General features: G+C 38.9%; 1 protein-coding gene across 1 annotated transcript in view; it reads right to left on the reverse strand.

Annotated features, from left to right (window-relative positions):
* Positions 1-6,895: 6,895 nt before the first annotated feature.
* LOC142372693 (transmembrane protein 132D) overlaps positions 6,896-19,563 on the reverse strand; it is a 31,604-nt gene continuing 18,936 nt past the window's right edge. The window contains exons 5-10 of the mRNA XM_075455643.1: positions 18,604-18,747; positions 14,523-14,731; positions 11,576-11,756; positions 11,215-11,328; positions 10,922-11,113; positions 6,896-8,518 (exon numbers count right to left, since the gene is read on the reverse strand). Of these exons, the coding sequence (XP_075311758.1) occupies positions 7,052-8,518; positions 10,922-11,113; positions 11,215-11,328; positions 11,576-11,756; positions 14,523-14,731; positions 18,604-18,747 (2,307 nt within the window). The 3' untranslated portion in view covers positions 6,896-7,051. The remainder of the gene's footprint in view (positions 8,519-10,921; positions 11,114-11,214; positions 11,329-11,575; positions 11,757-14,522; positions 14,732-18,603; positions 18,748-19,563) is intronic.

The raw sequence follows: 19,563 nt of genomic DNA on the forward strand, positions 1-19,563 counted from the left end.
GAGAGCAGCCAGACGCCTCTCGAATATCTTCGGAACAGCTCCAAATTACCAACAACAAGCAGGGGTGAGTAGAACATCATGTTATAATGTGAAATCAAGGGCCCAATGTCAAAAAAAAGGTTTTGTCCTTTAACAAATTTGGGTCTTATCACTTTGGGATGAATTACCATTGAATTTTATACAAGGGAACTAAGTCTTGAGACCTCCTCTCTTTTGATGTGATAGGATAATAAGGTGAACATTGTTACGTGCCCAATATTTTGACGTGTGACCAAACGTTAGCAAAATGAACAAAAGCTTTATTATTTTGTCGACAGTATCAACAAAACCGATGACCATTGTGAAGAATATAGCAACATGTTACCGCTGTCGCTGAAAATATGACAGGATTCTGTTCGAAACACCTCTTCCAACTGTAAATTTAGCCTCACAGATATGTTAGAATAGTAAACCCCTCAGTTCGCATTGAAAGCATGTGCTCAAATTCCGATTTACAGATGCCAACATCTATACATCGAACTCATCATTTTTGATTGCGTATTAGTATTTGGTTTAATATGTTGATGATTCTCAGTCTTCCAGGTCACGGTAATCATAAGATTTGAATGAGGGCAACTGGACTTCATCTGGGATCTTGAAGATGTTTGACCTCTCATCCGAAAGGCTTCTTCAGTTCTAAACTAGATGTTGGGGAGTATCAGCTTCTGAAACTGGAAAAAACATCTTTGAACAGATGAGGTGGTCTCACTTACAACACAGCATTGTCTCTCCTCCCCAAGCAGCTGCACAGTTATTCACACCTTGGATCCTGTGACTAAAACTCCCCCTTTAAGGCAGGTAGACAATAGGTGATAATGACTCAAACAACATGCACATTGGTCAGGGGGTTCAGTGACACATATGACTGTAGTGACCCTCTCTGCTTAGAAGCTGATACTTCCCACCATCTAGTTCAGAGCTGAAGAAACCCTTCGGATGAGAGGTGAAACGTCTTCAAGATCCAAGAAGAAGTCTGGTTCAGTTTATCTGCGGGAGATCACACTCACAAAATCTAAACACCAATCTTGCTTAGATTTTTCTTGTCAACTTCCACACCACAAAAGAAGAGAACATAGTTAGGATTGTGTTTTTGATAATTAAAGTGTACCCTACAGTGCTGAGTCATCCTATCTTTCTGTGTCCCAGTCTGTCTTTTCAGCCGTTCTGTTTTCTTCCTGACCCATTTTGCAGTTTCATATTTGCACACTTGGTCATTAACTTTGAAAATATGTATTGCATTATATCTTCATGCTCAAATAAACAAATAGTACAATAAATGTTTTCATCAAACTAATATCTAATTGTTGTGTACACACTGTCATCTAACTGAAATTCTACGTTTTCTCTAACAAAGCTTTTTCCCACAATGTGTTTCATTTGCAAAAATAACTTCTCTTTTGCCTTTAGTTCTTGTCTTTGCAAGACTGGTGACATTATCTTATGATGCACACTGAGCAATGACACTCTGCTGACAACCAATGACAGCAGTGAGTATAGGAGAGGAGCACAAGGTACTTTGTCTTAATGAGCTGCCACGCAGTTTGAGTTCACTTCCACCTGTGATATGAGTTATCCCTTTTTTCGTCTCTTTTTTCATCCTGAGACTGATGTCTACATGTGGCTGTGTGCCTTTGTGCTTATGCCCTCTTTTTAATAAACGTATAGAGGTTTTTTTTACATTCACTTAGTAAATCAGACCACGCAGAAGAGGTTTAGAACATCTCAGTCGTGCGAAAATTTTTGTAAGCTGATTTAACCGAAAAGCATTAGTTCTCCTGTAAAATAGCGAGTTCACTGATCTTAAGTTTTAAGTATTAAAGGGTATATATATACTCATTTCCAAGTCTATATTTTATTCTGGAACTCTACTACTGTGGTTTTGCATATTTTGCAATTCAAAAGAAATCTATATCTATTTCTCATTCAGCATGTTAAGCAATCCGTCAGTTAAGCCACTGCCTGAAAAAGACTACATTAGCTATGCTATGCTTTAAAGCCTGACTCCCTAAACCCCCACTTTCTTCTAAGAGGCCAATTTCCAGAAGCCTGCAGCAAAGACGGGGAGCAAACAGCAACTCTGAGAACAGCCTCACCTGCGCCCATTGTGCAATCAATCTTTATTATCTATATATTTACTTGAATAAAGCAGCTGGACTCTTGTGAGATTTGCAAGATCATGATCATGAGAGAATCCAGTTAGCCGGGCTTCCAGCCATCCATTTGAGGCTGGAACACAAAAGTGCATATCATCAGCCATAAACAAATATTGAACAAAGTCGCTGTGAATGGTAATTTGGGATTTAGATTTTCTTTGTAATCATCTTCGTCTTGTTTTCTGAAGACATTTGGGCAAGAGGGTGGAGCTGGAGAGCGATTCCTGAAAGCAGATTGGACAAAAGTGTATCTTTTGTACAAAGATAGATAACCAATGATGTTTTTGAGGAGGATATCTTTTGAACAAAAGTGTATCTTTTGTCCAGTCAAGTTTTAAAAAAATGAAAACTATCCTGACTTGTGAAATGTGGTTCAGTTTACACCTGACTTTGTTATACGAATGCTTTATCCAATCACCTACAATTGTCTTACATAAACAGCTCACTCAGGCCTAATAAGGATGTCTGAGGCATGGAGAGGGATATTCAACTGACTCCCAAGCATGGGACTGATGTTTAAGACCACCCTTGGGACTGCTGTTGTTCACCATTTTTTCAATTAGACAAGACTGTCAGTAAAAAGCATGTGGTTGGGGTTAGGCATGAGAATATTGATGAAAAGCAAGTCAAAATTGGAAGTGGCAACAGGTTGAGTGAACTGCTCATCTAAGAGCTTTACTTATTTCACCACTCAGATATATAATTTACCAGGTTAAAATTTTTTGCGTCATTTGAGTTATTGGGAAAGCTTTAATTTTCTGACTTAAGTGAAAATCTTATTATGTTTGGAGTCATGTTTATGTCAGGATCTGGGTTTTTTGGTTATGTTTTTGTACTTTGTTATTGGTATTTTTATTAAGTGCTCTTTGTGTTTTCTTTATTAGATCAGTCTTTGTTTCATTTTAGTTCTGTTTCTCTTGGTATTCAGTTGTTTGATTAATCCTTGTGTATTCTTTGTGTTAGATAAATTTCTCTCTCTCTCTCTCTCTCTCTCTCTCTCTCTCTCTCTCTCTCTCTCTCTCTCTCTCTCTGCTCTCTTCACTCTCACCTGCAACCCATTACCAATCAGCCACCAGTTCCTACTCCAGCAATCACCTCCCCAGTATATATGTCTTTTTAGTTCAACCGCTCCTCGCCGGATCCTCATCCTTTACTACGTCTTACACTCCAGCTTTGCTGCGCCTTTTGTTCATATTTTTTGAAAATAAATCCTTTAACTTTAATTTGCCTCCCGTCCGTGTCTGCACCTGGGTCCTCCCTTAACACACCATGACAGTTTATGGAGAAACACAGAAATTCAGGAACCATAAAGTTCAAAACTGTTTGGATCCTGAGCTTTTGCCTCACAGGAATTACTTTACCTCATTATTCAACACTTTGGCCAGATAGTACATGAACGTCTGAAAGGATAACATTATATATCTGAGACAAAAATAGAAAGTATGTCCCCTTAACATTTTTTATGGTATTATATTGATTAAGCAACTCTATCAAGTTTATCTCTTTCACTTTTCTTTCTTTTAATGTTTTTTTATTATTATTATTTAAGAAACCAAGTTGTTTTTATCAATGTTGCAACCACTTTGATCTAGAATTGGAACTAAAGCAACATTTGTGGGTACTTCCAGTGAGATTATGAGCATATGGGATAAGAGACAAGTAATTCTATACAAACCTTCATTGTTGACGGTATTATTTACGTTATTTTTACTGCATACATTTTTCAGTTAGACTTATCTTAAGATTTATCAGAAAATTTGTCACAAAACAGTGGGGTCTCTTGAGACGTTCACTTCCTCAAGATCTTTTAAGGTGCATCCACATACGGTAGCTATAATGCTGCATGTTTCTGCAGAATTTAACGAGTTGATGTAAAAGTAGAAAAATAAATAAATAAAATTTAAAAAAATTTATTTGGAATAATTTAAAAGTAATGAAATATGTGTGTGTTAAGAACATTCCTTTATTATGTTATCTCAGGTGAGCTTTTCTTTTTACACCCACAGCACATGTTCCTGCAATCACACAGTCCAACCTGTTTTGAACTCAGACTTATGAATTAAGTGACCTCGTCTCTTTTGGCCCACATTATCGGGACTGTGCCACTAAGACACTCCACTAATGCACACTAAGCCTCTAACACAATGACCCCAATCCCTTAAATCTGTCAACAGGGAAGCTGATGCTCCAGATTAAAAATCCAGCTGTGATGATACCGAGGGACTATGCTCCTTTCTTCTTCATATACTCGTGCATTATTTACAGTTTAAAGCTGCAGTCTGCAAGATTTGTTGTTGTCATATGTAAAGTCCTACTTTTTGGCATTTTAAGAGTTTACATGATCTATCAGAACGCTTGAAGTTGAAAACGGTGACCTCCGTAGTCGCAAAATGCAAGAAATGCTTATTTTTTAACCGAAAAATAAAAAGTTATTCAACTTCCTGTCCCGCCCCTTCAAAACACATGAGAACTCGTGCACGTCTACGCCTACACGACTCCTCATTCATCAACTCACCAGTCATTTGCGATCATGGAAGACACAGTAAGTAGACAAGCCCGTAATGAAGTTCAATAGTGTAGATAAATAAGCGTGGGGACGAGCCTACCTTGTATCGCGCGTGCACAATCTGTGATTGACAGGCAACAGAGCCCAGCTCGTAAACCTGATTGGTTACCTTTTACCGGTCCGGTCTGCAATTTTGTAAACAAACCTGCTGGCTTTGGAGGGACCTAGCAGGACATATAGGGGACCTAGAGAACTCTTTTTTTTTTTGTATTGGGGTATTTAATGTACTACTTTCAGAATCCCCGGACAGTTCCAGGCATTATGCTTGAAAAAGAGTTGCAGACTGCAGCTTTAAATACCTCACTCTAAGTACTGTAGTCCTGGCAACAGTTTCAGTATATCTGAATGGATTGTTGCCAAATGTAACTGGATTTAATTGGAATTATACCTTATAGTTCACCACTCAAGACAATCGCCTCTGAGTATGATTAAACAAAGAGCTCTCCCAGAAATGTGATAAAGCCAACTATCTCACAGTAACTTTAACTGGTGTTCACTTTACATGACAGGGATAAAGGGATGAATCTGATAGCAAAATGGCTTTAGAAGCTTCAGCCTTTCACTTGAAAAGCACAAGAAAAACTGTGTTATAGCATTGTTGTATTAACTGTGCGGCTTTTTTATCCTAATCAGCACGGTGGCTGAACTTGTATTTGGAGATCTCTGTCTTGTCTTGCTCTACAATGTAGAGTTGGGGGGTGCAGCTTTGAATCACTGCCTCTCCCCAAGATGAGTTTGTTTACTCTCCGTTGGTGGAAAGATGAATCAACTGGAAAGGGGAAAGTTTTCAAAAAATGTCAGGTCTGTAGCAAGGGAATTTGGGAGCAAGTTATTAAAATGGCTTTTATCAAGCTTCTAAATCCAGTACTGTTTGCAGAAAGTGACAATGTGTGCTGTCATGTCCACAGCAGCAAATTCCTGTTGTGCATCGCATCAGATTATCTAGGCTTCTTTAAGCTGTAGACAGTGTTCATTCACCACAGTTCACAGAATGTAATTTTGAATTGAACAGTCGCCTCAGAAACGCTGGATTGATAAAAAGAGAAAAATGAGCCATGTGTTATCATATGCAAGCATCCATCTTAGATAAAATACCCGTAATTCTTAGGGGACAGAGTTAAGACACACAAAACAAGAAGCACTCTTGAGCTTTCTCTCACTTTGGTAAGAGTTTTTTTGTGCAGAAGCACAGCATCCTAACATTGGCAGGAACATCAAATACACTGCTCTCAGAATGACATTTTGCAGGATGATGACATCAGCCTTAAATCACATTCAAGAGTGATTAAACATAATTAAATCTCTCTGATTCATGGCAAAGCTTTAGCCTGTAATCCAAACCATTTGCAGTGCTTTTCTGGGAATCACTGTACTGTTTTAAAAACAGTGACTGAATTAAATTAAATTTCAATTATAACAAATATTTGTATTTCTTTTTTATTGATAGAAACTCATAGGAAATAGGAATGTGAATAGGAAATCGCATTTGGTTTGAAAGTAGGAGAATGTTACTTACAGAAAGCATCATATTTTTCATTCACACATCTTACCATTGAATATTTATTGTACTGTGTCAAGAGACCAAAAGTAGACAGTTTAACAAGTTGTACAAGCAGGCCACCCGGAGAAGCCTAAAGCCCTAGGTGACCTTAAGAAACAAAGTCCATCTCAAACTCTGCACAAACTATATTTGCATTGCATGTATTAAATTTGAATAAGCATTTGGTGAAAACTGTGGCAACAGATTGCTCAAAATAACTTGAAGAGTGCTGCATATTCTCTAACAAATTGCACAAGAGTCGTCAGGTATTCTCTGGAGAAGCAAAAAAAGCTGGAAAAGAGAATGTATAAAAAGGAGATTAAAATGAATCTGTTAGAAATGTATAAATGGGTAAAATATTATAAATATATGTATATTTACAGGATTGATTTTGTAGATTTGTAAATTGGTTTTCAAAAACAAGAACTCCGCATCAGAGGATAAAAAGCAAGCAAATAGTTTTAAACTGTAAAATATAAACACAGTATCACTTTATGTTGGTTATTGTTATTGGTTGTTGGTTATTGCGGGTACACTATTACAAACTGTACTCACAAACTTGCACTGAGCACACACTTTTTTCATAAAATGTCCTTAATGTTATCTCAGTAAATACTTCCTTAACTGTGATTATTCTTTCATCAAAAATCTAAATCCATATTTGTTCCCCCTTTGACTTGACCAGAATATGCCTGCTGTGTAAACATCTCTCCCTAAATCCCTTATACAAACACCTATGCCCACCCCAAAAACTCATTGGGGCTCTCCTAAGGGTGTCACTACAGGCCATGGCATGTCAGGTAAAGGTGCCTTGGATTCAGCGGAGGCCTGTTGCTCCTGCGTTTGCTGGTTGGCCCAATTTAAGTCCACACCATTCTTCTTCAGTGCATTCAAGTGCTTGATGTCCAGTGTGGTGAAGGTGGTGAACTGGACTTGATTTCTCTTACTGGTGGGAGAATGGAGCGGTTCACTGCGCTGTGGTCTTGCCAGCAAGGTGGCCGAACGGTTTGCCATGGGGTTGATTGCTTTTCCTTGAAAATGATGTTGCTGGGAGCTGGTTCTGCTGCGGCCCAGGGTGGCAGTCCGTTCTGGGACTGCAGTGCCACTAACAGTGGACAGAGTGCTCTCAAGGCTGCAGTGGCCCATGGAATCTATGGAATGATGGGACTCCAGAGGACGATGAGGCTCACGTTTTAGCGTTGACGCTTGAGGTGGAGCACCTGTGGCACTTGGTGCAGGAGAGCTGTGGTTACCACTCCCCAGCCACACCCAGTCATGCTTGTGATCCTTTGAATCGACATTGGGTGCTGGGCCTGTCTGTACGGGGGTCTTGTGATTCCGAAAACAGTGATTATATGAAGCATAATTTAGCAAAAATGCCAAGATAGCTACACATGAAACCCCTACCAAGGAATACATGCCAATTTCCAAGTCTGACAAGGATTTGAATGTCCTAATGAGGTCACTCTCAATTACTTTGGGTGTTTTAGATTTAGGAGGTTCCTTCTTGGGTGTTTCTGCTTTAGGGATGTCATTGTTAGGGGGCAAATTGGAGTTGTCAAGCATGTTTCCATAACTTTTCTTTTGCCCATCTCCTTCAATGGCAACACTCATTGTTGGTTTGGCAGAGTTCACCTGTTTATTTAAGTCTGGTTTGATCATAGCTGTAGGGTTTGCCATACTAATGACGCTAAAGGTGGTCCCTCTTATTTCTTTGGCTGTTCCAATTTTCACAACATGTGGCTGCACATGTCTAGTTGAAGAAGGTGTAGAAGTTGTAGCCTCTGCTACAATGGACTGCTGGTCGAGTACTGTGCTTCTGAGCAGCCTTTTATCCAAGACTGTGGCAGCACTCTGTGATGACACTATTGTTTTAAGTTCATCCACCACTTCTGATGTATTGCCATCCATATTTTTGTTTCTGTCAGCAACTCTGCCACTCTGGAAGTTAGTCTTCAGAAGTCCTGCGCCCACAGCCAACTTACTTTTCCTCTTAGACTTCTGGCATTCCTCACAGATCCTCAGCTCGACCCTCACTAACTTTCCCCGGCCCTCACCTTCACCTTGCGCAACTACAAATGTGGACTGTGGAGTGCGGCGAACTGTGGCCACCCTCTCATCTGGGATAGAGACCGTTAGGGAGTAGATACTGCGGTCAAACAACTCGAGTGGAGCGACCGCACCATCGCTAAACTGAACCCAGCAACTGACTACTGCTTCCTGTGAAAGAAAGAGAGAAAGAGAGAAGGAAAGAGATGTGATAACAGCATAATACAGAGTTCATGAGTAAAAAAGCAGGTCAGACAACATGCAACTAATCAATATTCTCCCCTTGCCTTCACCGGGGGCTAAATTCCCATGACTGCTATCAACACTGTATTGCTTCTATTAATCTCTTCATTGTGCATAGTATTAAGTAACACATTTAAATCAATGAACTTTGTTTTGTCAATATTTCATACATTACAAATACTATGAAAATATTTAAAGACTTTACTAAAAGTCAATCAGAAAAGAACAAAAAAGAAACAAGGGTCACATTCAGAACACAATTAGCCAGTCCAATCACATTAATACACAATGACCCATTTCCTGTGGCTAATATGAGCCACTCGGTCGCCAAAGACCTAACCTATATTTTGCATTTGAATACAAATTATATATCGCCCCGAGCAGAACATTAACAGCTTGCCATCACAGACAAAATTGGCTGGTCATCTGCACTGGCATGATTCGAACATTTTGTTATTGACATGGGCAGAGCAGCACTAGCGTTGCGCCGGAGGTAAAGTGAGCTGTTGTCCAGCAGCTATTGACCACCTAATTGCTGCTCCGTGCCCACAACAGGGTGCTGCTTTAAAATGGGCAAGCTGCCGTGGTTAAATTTGTGCGTGAACTTTTAAAATGATCATCTGTGCACTCTGTCTGCCTCGTCTTGTTCTCTCACACAGCATGGCAACTGCACATGACAGACTGGGCTTTGTACATAATGAGCTCACATTCAGAGAAGCAAAGACATAGCACAAATATCACAACACCCCTAAGGTCTTTGTTGAGTCAACCTGCTCTGCAGGTGAATTGTTAAAGTTCAAATCCTTTTCTGTAAAGTTGAAGGATATTATAGCATTGTTATAAAATAAAAGAGGATACGATAATAACACTGTGTATTTTCCATGGAGAAATCTTTCATTTCTTTAATTTGTTTGTGTCTCAATTCGGCATCTAATGCAAAAAACAATCGAACCGTTAGTGGAAACACAATCTTTCTCTCTGATTTTGGTCCTTCAAAACCATGAGGTGCTGCACTGCTTTCACACTGATATGTGACAGACTTGTATTCCAGCTTTTTCATTGCAGATGACCAGAACTGCAAGATAGGACTCAGAAGGATAATTAAATAACTCTCAATTTCCTTCAAAAGAAACCAAATTCACCTATTGTCTAGATGCCGCTTTTCTCCCCTGCCTTCTACAAACAAAAAAAGCTTCTATGCATGGAATTTCCTTCAGCCACCTCAATTATTTCTCCTTTCTTTTCAGAATCTCGATTTCTTGCTTGCTATGTTAAACTGAACATAGTTATGTACAGCTATTTTGGCCAAGCAGGTGTGTAAAATAACAATTAAATCTATTTTACAAAATAAATAACTAAATCTTTGACCATTTCTGTTGTCTCATGTGAACTATGGCATTATTACAAGCTCGTTCTATGCACAAAAATGTAGTCCTAAGGCATATGTGCAGGGACTGATTTCAAATGAAGGAGTAGGACAACTTTTGCAACTTTAGCAAAATTTTTCAATTATGGCAAACATGCAAACATTAAGCAAACATGTTGTATTTACATTCCAGGTCTGTGAACATGCTAATGTTACCTGTGCCGTGGCTTTATAATGCATGCACCCCATTGAGACTTTCATGGCTGATAAGTATTAAAAAGATGGAAGATATCAGTGGAGGAATGCTTGTGGCTTACTTGTAAAATGCGACCTTAGAAAACCACTAAGTATTGCACATCAGCTGAATCTCATTGCTAAAAAAAAACAAACCAAAGAAATTAACTAAAAATTAACAAAAAATGGAAACCTCAAAGCAATAGTAAGAACTCGCATAGCTCTTTATCTCAGGAGAGGCCGAACAATGTGTTATCTGGGATGCATTTCAGCTGAATGATGTGGTTTATTCTGGGAGAAAATCTGGAAGTTTGCTCACTCTGGACTGCAGGACAAAGAGTCACATGTAGTAAAATCTAGGTAAATGGGTAAAATCTCTCAAAAAGCCCTGTCTTTGGGGAAGACAGTGACAGATATTCCCATGGTAGTCAAGTTTCCACAGAAGTGGGTCATAAAGAGGAGGTGTAGACTTAGTGGTTTAAAGAACCGGGGTGTTGTTTTTCATCAAATGCTAAACTGACAAAAATGTGAGATTCATCATCTCATCTTCACATCAATAAATTTGTGTCTGAACCAAAGTCAATTGTCCTTCATGAGATATGTAGTGCATCTAAAATTGAGAACAGTAATTGTAAAACTAGCAGGCATGGGAAGAGACAAGTACCATATTCACATCTGAGCTGTGCCTCACACTTTTATGCTTTGTGTGTCATAATGTTCCAGTTACTCACCTGTTTGAGCTGCGTGATCACCTCCCGTGTGGTTGCCGTGGCAACGACAGCCCTGTTGCTCCCTGGACTGAGTTGAAGGGACAGAGACAGGCCAGAAACCAAGTATACCCCCAGCTCTGTCACACTCACTTTGTCATCCAGCACCCTGATGCTCCTCTCAGCCAGCACCGATGACGTCACAGGGGACAACACCTGCAAGCAGTTAATTCTCATCTAACAAACTGCAGATAAATATAGATTTATACTGCGAAAACCACACACAAACACACACAGAGATGCAGCTCATGACTCACCTGCACAGTGGTGGTGCCCACCGCTCGTCCTTGGAGTACCATCCCATCCAGCACTCTGGCTATATCAGGATTTTCTACTTTCAGAGAATAGCGCACAAGATTGGTCACATCCACCTTTTAATCAAGAGAAAAAAAAGTTAATTAAGTTGTACTTAATACTTGGCAATATCACACACCGTAAGATCATCAGCCTGTAATGCGGCTGCCGGATTATTATGGTTTCAGTGTAATTAAAACACATTAAACTGCATATTTCGATTATTACAGCTTGAGCCTTAAGAATGGAGATGGCAAACCTCGTCAATCCTGCCGGCAAGCAGCAGTACATGAATTTCATTTGGGAACAGAAGCATGTTTTTACCTTCCAGTCAGAACCAAGAAAGTACTCGACAGGCTCTCCCCCTGTAAGCAGGTCTGGCAGCAGTTCAGCGTCAGCCTTGGCCACAAAGGGTGTGAGCACTCTCAGTGTGGAGTGCTGGTACTGCAGCATGCAGCCCCTGCCCTTCCTCATCTCCTCCTCTTCTTCACTGTCCCATGAAGACCTGGCACACAAAGAAATTAAAACACGATTACTCACATACTTTTTGCTAGGAGCTAGATAACATTGATATACGTTCTTTTACTTTAAGACTGTTTTTTATGAACAAAGACTGGAAGAAGTAGACACACTTCATGTGTTGCCACGCAATCACTCCAAGTCCTCAGCAACCACTGTGTTTTTCTTGCATAGCACAGCCAGGTTGGCTGGCTATCTCCTACTGGTTCTGATATTTTCCAGAGAACAACACATCAAAAACAGGCAGTTCATCTGTAAACTCCTGGAAGAAAAATGGTAAAAACCTGCAGCGTTATTATTGCTGCTACAGAGGCATACTCATGGGTTGCCCTTTTCCTCTAAATGAATTTAAGTTAAAGTAACCAATATCCCACGGCTGAGTGGTTTGTTTGTGGGTGATAGAGGTTAAGCTGTGAACCCCACGGCAATGATCATATAATTATCATAAGCACAGCTGGTCTCCCACACAGTGCACTTCAGGTGTGCCGGAGGGCTGGTGGAAATGTTTTTACACTGCAGGCAGAAAGCTCCCGTCAAGAGTTACAGTTCAAATAAACATCATTATTATACAGCCTAAGGTCATAGCTTAACATGTGATGGGAATGCTGCTTGAATTAATCAGCGTGACTCAACATCAGACACCAAAGTAACTTTTTGCTGATTCCTGTTGTATAATTCCTGAAGATTACCATTATTGTAACAGCTTTCCACCTGCAGAGAATAAACACTTCTTATTTCAGGTTCTACCTGTTCATTTTCATTTTCAATTTTTTTCTATTTGTCTTTAGGGCAATTTAAATTGTCCTCCACAGCAACAGTATTTTTATTTTGTCATTTTAAATCAATCCTAACTTAAACATGTTGATTTCTATTATGTCTATATCAAATTATAATTTTTTTTGGTTCTTCCACTGTTTCATAAGAACTTTTTTAGATTTTGCCAGGTTGCTAATCAGCATCAATAAACACATTTTCATTACACAAAATGTGAAAATTTGCTGGAGTTTGTTTGAATTTATATTAAAACTTTCTTCTGAAACTTGTCATCATTTAGTTCAACTAACGGTTCACATAACAACTTGGAAACTGTTCATGAGTATTTTGAGCAAACTAAATTGAATTAAACATAAATTCTTTCCTTTCTTGTGTCACATATTTTTATACACAATATGTCTAACGTTAGAGAAAATTCAGTTCTTCTCTCAAAATACAGTTACAGTACTACAGAAATTGGACCCCTGGAAATCTGACCTACAGTCTGCTTGTATCTGCAGCTGGGTATTGAGTTTTGGGGTAACGACAGTCCGTCAGACACCCATCCTCAGTTAGTATTGATTGTAAAAATAATGACTTCACTGTACATATTGAGTGAACCCCCACTAACTTTTATCTCAAGGGCAACTGTGTTGCCTCTACACTTGCCTATCCCCTAATGAACCAAACAAAGATCTACTACATACAGTCATGTGACAAAGTAAGAGTACCGCATGAAAATCATTTGGACAGTTTTTAAATATTTGGAGATTCAATCCTCTTTGAAACAGTGTAGATAAGTGTGACATAGTTTAACAACATGACACTTACTCTTTCAATGAACTTCAAGAGGAATCATAGTTGAATCCCTGACTGCAATCATCCCTGTCCCTGAGGCAGCAAAGCTACCCCAAATCATAACATTTCTACCACTAGTTTCAAAGCTGTTATGAGCTTCTGCACCAAACAAGTGTACAGTTACTGTGGCCAAAAATGATATTTAATTAGTTTGTCCAGTGCATAAAAGGCCAAGTCTTTGCACTTGTTACTTGGTATCCTCAATGCCTGAAAGTATTTCTGTGTGTTGTAAGAAAGGATGGCAACATCACAAAGTGGTGAAGCTTTTCTTTGGCAAGTGTTACCAGCTTAAAATGCAAAAGAATAATTTATAATAACAAATAAAATGTAGCTGATGAAATACCAATTATATAATATAGGAATTACCTCACTGTTATTTTCTTATCTATATTATATATATTATTATTTAATATCTTTGCATTCTCCATTACATCCCACATTTTCTGATTTGGGGTTGCACTTGGTTATAATTATGGTCAGGTTGTTTTTAATACACTGCTTCATGACATTAATCCAGTATACTGGTTGACCTGTTGATAAGAAAAACACAGAAATGCTAACAAATAGGAGCTGTCTGAGTGAGAACTGATAATTTTTCCATGTGACAGGTGTTATTTATTCATCCAAACTATGAACAAGACTACAAAATGTTTGGTGTATTTGTATATGTGTGGGTTTAACACCTTATTTTTACAGTTACCATTTCACACCGCATTAAGTATTTTCTTTTTCAAATATGCAGAAAGACTAACCAAACACACACCTCCCAGTATAATGCAAACAAGTACAGCACCACCACTTACTAATAAAACAGGTTACGAAGTTGATCAATGATCGTTCTTCCACAGTGTGAACAAAAATTGATTTATTAACCTAGAGGATCAAAGTTTGTGTAGCTTAAATTAGCTTTACATTCAGCTGGTAAATATAGTGTGAAATTCTGAAGACTTGACGAAGTAATTAACCAATTTTGGTTTTCTAGTATAGGCCTCAATGACAATATATTAACTGCTGTTTTCTAAATCTAATAGAACAGTTTAAACCATTCGTAGTATTATATCTCAAGTGGCATCTTCATTATCAAAGTAACAGAACCTCAAACTACAACAGATACTGTACACTACAGCTGGTCAGGTCTTACTTTCTGTTGCCAGTAGTAACAGGGACCCTCCATCCTTTGATCTGGCTCAGCTCTGGGTCGGCTACATCGATGAGCAGGGGCAGGCGAGGCATCCATACACTCATCTCCAGCTGCGCACTCAGGAAACCATAAGTAAAGTTGAGCATCACCCTGCTTTTTCCATTTGTCTCCTTTCCATTCACGTAAACATAGTTGCAGCGCTCTGACACCTAGAAAGATGATTTGAAAAAAGAGAGAAACAAAAACACCTTAATATTAAGTAAAGTGAAGTAAAAAAAAATTCATAGGATGCACTTGACTAAATTTAGTGCTAGAGTGTTGTTTGTTTCGTTTGCAAAAACAACTTTTACGGTCTGGCCAGGGATCTCAGTGTGTTTCTTTTCATGTAGGTGGAAGCATTGTAATCCCCACCAGCGAAAGCAATGAGGTGAGACACAGCCATTGGTGTGTTTTATTCCAGATTGGAGGCCTATCTCTACAGCTGCCTCACTTATCTTAACAAACCAGTGGTTCCACTGGGGTAATTGGAGAGCACTAGACTGGAGAATAGAGTGTAGCACTGGAGAGATGGAGGTGGAAGGGGAAGGGAAAAAAACAACGAAAAAAAGCAGAAGGAGGGAATAGCTTATAAGAAAATTCAAGTTGAACATCTGTGGAAATATATATTAAACAGTAGCCACTATCGAAAGACCGTTTCCCATCACAGTGACAGGTCCACACCAGTCTCTGATGTCTTGGGCAGCTCTTCAATGCAACTATGCAGTATATTCAGAGTCTTCAAAAAACATACTTCCTGCAATTCCCTTTTTCATGTGCATGTTATAGAAATGAAAATGTACCATCATGAAATATCATTAACCAGTGGCTATGCACGTTTCAGTCAATTAGATATGCTTGGCATCACAGCTGCCCGATTTCGTAACGGATGGATGAAACGTGTTTGGAATGTGTTGTCCATACACATCGCATTTAGCTTATTGTCAAAGTTACATAGTTAATACAAAACATATTACAAAGTCTAAAGTTTAAAATTTAGGCAGACTTGTTTTTCCAGGGTATAAGCTAGAAGAGGAGATAAAATACATAGATATGAAACAAACACACAGTAAACAATAATTAAAAAAAACCTCTAACTCATTTGTGAGGAGCATTTTGTCTAATTTAGTTATATGTTTTGCTTGAGGTGGAGGCGGTAATATATATAATTATAGCAGATTAGCAGCATCTGCTTATTGATGAATGGAGATCAATCACTGCATGAAGCAGAGTAGCAGGAAAACTGCACTTAAAAATCTAAAAGATGGATTGGAAATGGATGTTGAAAATCAAAACTTACATAAGAAGTGGTTTCATTTGCGTTGGTGGATTACAAAAAATATGCCGCTGAGAAATTGATAGTAGAATTGGTACAGAAAACCTGGCACTGTATTTAACAAAGCCTGGGGCAAAAATCATTAAAAGCATCATTAACGATAAACTCCAAATTCATTGGTTCTGCCATCAGTACTGGAGTAACTAGGAAAATGCATTTCCTGTTTATTATTGCTCCATTGATGGTTTCCTGTCTCTGATATAAGACTTCTGTCTGTGGCACATTTTTTTCTGTTTCCAGTTCAACTACATCGTTCTACCAGAGGCAGAGTGTGTCTGGCTTGTGTGGCTCTTTTTTTTTTTCACAAAGTGCAGCACACAGAGACGCACCCACAGACCTCGTTGTCAGCACCTGATTGTCATTCCCTCCTGATGGCCCCAGAACCAGTTGGCCACAAATGTGAACTACAGATTCACTGCAAAAATTCAAACTTCATAGACTGATATATAGTTTTACTGCTGCAACTTTTTTAAGTAATTATTTCTGATATAACATAAGCAGAGCTGAATAAATTGACAAGGTACTAACTTGTTTGAGTAAGAGTGACTGATATGATAGTCGTCAAACTCACCTTCACTGAGAGAAATAATGGAAATTGGCCAAACTGGTTAAGATGGAAATAGTCTGAGAATGTGCTACTTTGGCTCTGGTGTAGCCAAATATAGCCTAATCTTGTAACATTGAAAACATAAACTGCAGAATAACATTCTACCATATATACATACATGCAAATATATGTATCATACACAGCTTTCAATTACAAAATTAAAACCACCTGCCTCATACTGTGTAGGCCGTTTTGGCTAAACTTGGCGACGTGTTGGAGCATATGGATAACAGATTGTTTTAAGGAGTCCTGTGTTACTCGGCTACAGGTATTTAAATTCCTGTAAGCTGAGAGGTGAGACATCTCAGAGTTGCCCACTAAGTCTGACATCTCGGGATTTTTCCTGAACATCTCTTGCATGTGATCGGGCACATTGCCCTGACAACATTTTCTGCTTTGTGAAATTATTGCTTCCATGAAGCAGCATATGAGGTCTGAACATTGTTTGGTTGTCAAAGAAGAATGTGGCCCAGAGCATAGGACTGTCCCTGTTGGACCATCTCTTTCCCTGGAAAACATAACACATAAAGCTGGGTGAACAACCCTGGATCTCCAGAGCCATAAGGATATGTTGCTTTGGAGGTGCTCATTCACCCTGAGAGCTGGTGCAGCTAGCCAGCGCTAGTTCCAGAAGTTCCTATCATTTGCCTGTGTGCTAGCTCTGGGTTCCACCAAATCTGGTGATATTGTTCTAGTCTACACAGAACACAGTCTGACCTCACCTTTCTGGGGATATAGGCGGTGCTCTGGATATTTAAAGCAGAAGTCCACAACCTTAGCACTGATGACTTATTATTATGCTCAAACATATTTCAGATGTGTATATATATATATATATATATATATATACTGCCCAGTTTTCTTTTATATTTGCTGATCATTCTTTCACCTGTCTTATTGTGTTCCATTAGTTAGATTTTTTTTTTATACCTGTTTTAGTGTACTTGCAGCACTTTGAACTTTTGCAGTTCATAGGCTCACAGAAGTCTTTTTGTTCTTCATCTAGCTGTGTTCCTGCATTTTGGTTCTCTAGTCAAAGGACTCACGACAAGAAGAACACATATTCAAGGCCACCTTCCCCAGTTTAACAGTGCTATTCAATTCGACTTTCAGTGATTTTATTTGTGCAGCTGATCACAGCGTACACTATATTAGTGTCCCTCTTTTTTATGTACTACATTATGATGTGTATGTGATGTTTTTATCCACCAATAAAAGCTTCTTCAAAACAAATCAAACCTGCAAGCATATCTCAGTATTTAAATTTTATGTCTTATGCTAGCATGTTCCTAAAGCATGTTCCTAAATCCAAAAGGCTCTGAACTGCATATGAATGAATCCCTTATACAAATTCAACCTAAACACTGAGTCTGTGGCTTTAAGCTTTAACTTTATCTGTTTGTGGCATTACTCTAATAGAGGTCAGTGACCACAGGGAGCATAAGAGGCCATTCAGAGCCACAATAATAACTGGATTAAGTTCCTCTACTGATACAGAAAATCATTACAAACACAGTCTACTTCTCTTTGGCTCTTTTGTCACTCTCTTAAGCAACACACAGCTTAGAAAGCCAGTTGTTGGTGTGCTGTCATATGGAAACAAATAGAAATCTTGTCCATCTTCTCTGGTTCTCTTCTCTCCACTGTCTTTTGCTGCTATAACTATTGTCCATGTCACATGGATTCATTGCACAAAGGTCATATTATTGTGCTTATTATGCAAACTGAGTGCTGAGATCAACTGCTCAGGGTCTAATGCCACATTGTGAGATGTAGCTTTAATACACAATGCTTTGACACAGTCACACACCCAGAGGTGAACCTGCTGCGTACGATGGCCTAACAGAGGATGTGATAGAGGCATACATCGCAATGAATGAGATTAATCACTGGAGTTATAGAAGTAAGTGTGTATTAATTAGTTCTGAATTGTATTCAAACTGTAATCAAAACAGCAACACGACTGCTTCGATTTTCCATGTGGTATAAAAACTGCTTCTATTTCATTCAAAACACATTCTGAGAGTACATTTTTATTATTTTAATGGAGGGCTAGCATATATCAATCCTGGCTGATCAAGCCTTTTGCTTTCAAGACTTACCTTGACTACATCTTCATCTGTAGACCGGCAACTGGTGTAGTTTGTCACATCGGTGAGTGAACCATTGTCTTCAACAGCAAGAGTTTTCACAGGGACTGTAACCATTTTACCAGTCAGCACGGCAGTATTCAAGATATCTGTGGTCTGGGTAGAGATAAACACACGCAAAGAGCCAATTAGTTGCCAAAGAGACACATTTTCATTTGCTGTTGTGTACAATCATATAAAGAAACTTTGGGCTGTTTTGGTCAAAATTTACTTTATAGGAGTGTTCTTATTTTTTGAGGAAAGTTTGGAGATCATTGGCTGGGATTGGCGTTGTTTGATTGATGAATATTGGCTGTTACGTACCTCTGTATTCACCCTGCCTTTTCAGAAGCAATACAAAATATTTCAGTCTTCATTTTTTTAACTGGTTGCATCTGTGAAGGTGTGGATATATGACATGAAGGATGAGACCTGCTGTCAAAAGCCAGAAATAAACCCTCATAAACTCATACATCCTATGTCAGTTATATCATCTTAAATTTTCATGCTAATATAGCCCCTTTTATCTGGGAACCAAACACCTCTTTTCATTGTGTTATTCACATGAAATATGAACGCTTTTGACTCTACAATCACAATGAGGATATCAGAGGTAATTGGAAGGTTTAGTGTCATGTCTGGCTGAGGATCGACTCATTGATCTCCCTTTTGGAGGACAACCACTTAACCATCTGAGCTCCTGTTCACAATGAGATGGAGCTAGAGACTATTGCAGCTGCCACGGAGCAAGAGGCAGGGCACACACCATTGACAGACTGCCAGTGCATCACAGATCAAACACAGAGACAACCACATACACTCACACACATTTAGAATCTCCAGTTAACGTAATGCGCATGTTTTGTTGACTATTGGAAAAAGCATGCGCACCTGGAGAAAACCCCATCAGACACAAGGAAGAATATGGGAACT

The sequence above is a fragment of the Odontesthes bonariensis genome, chromosome 22, assembly GCF_027942865.1.
Source record: "Odontesthes bonariensis isolate fOdoBon6 chromosome 22, fOdoBon6.hap1, whole genome shotgun sequence".
Lineage (NCBI taxonomy): Eukaryota > Metazoa > Chordata > Actinopteri > Atheriniformes > Atherinopsidae > Odontesthes > Odontesthes bonariensis.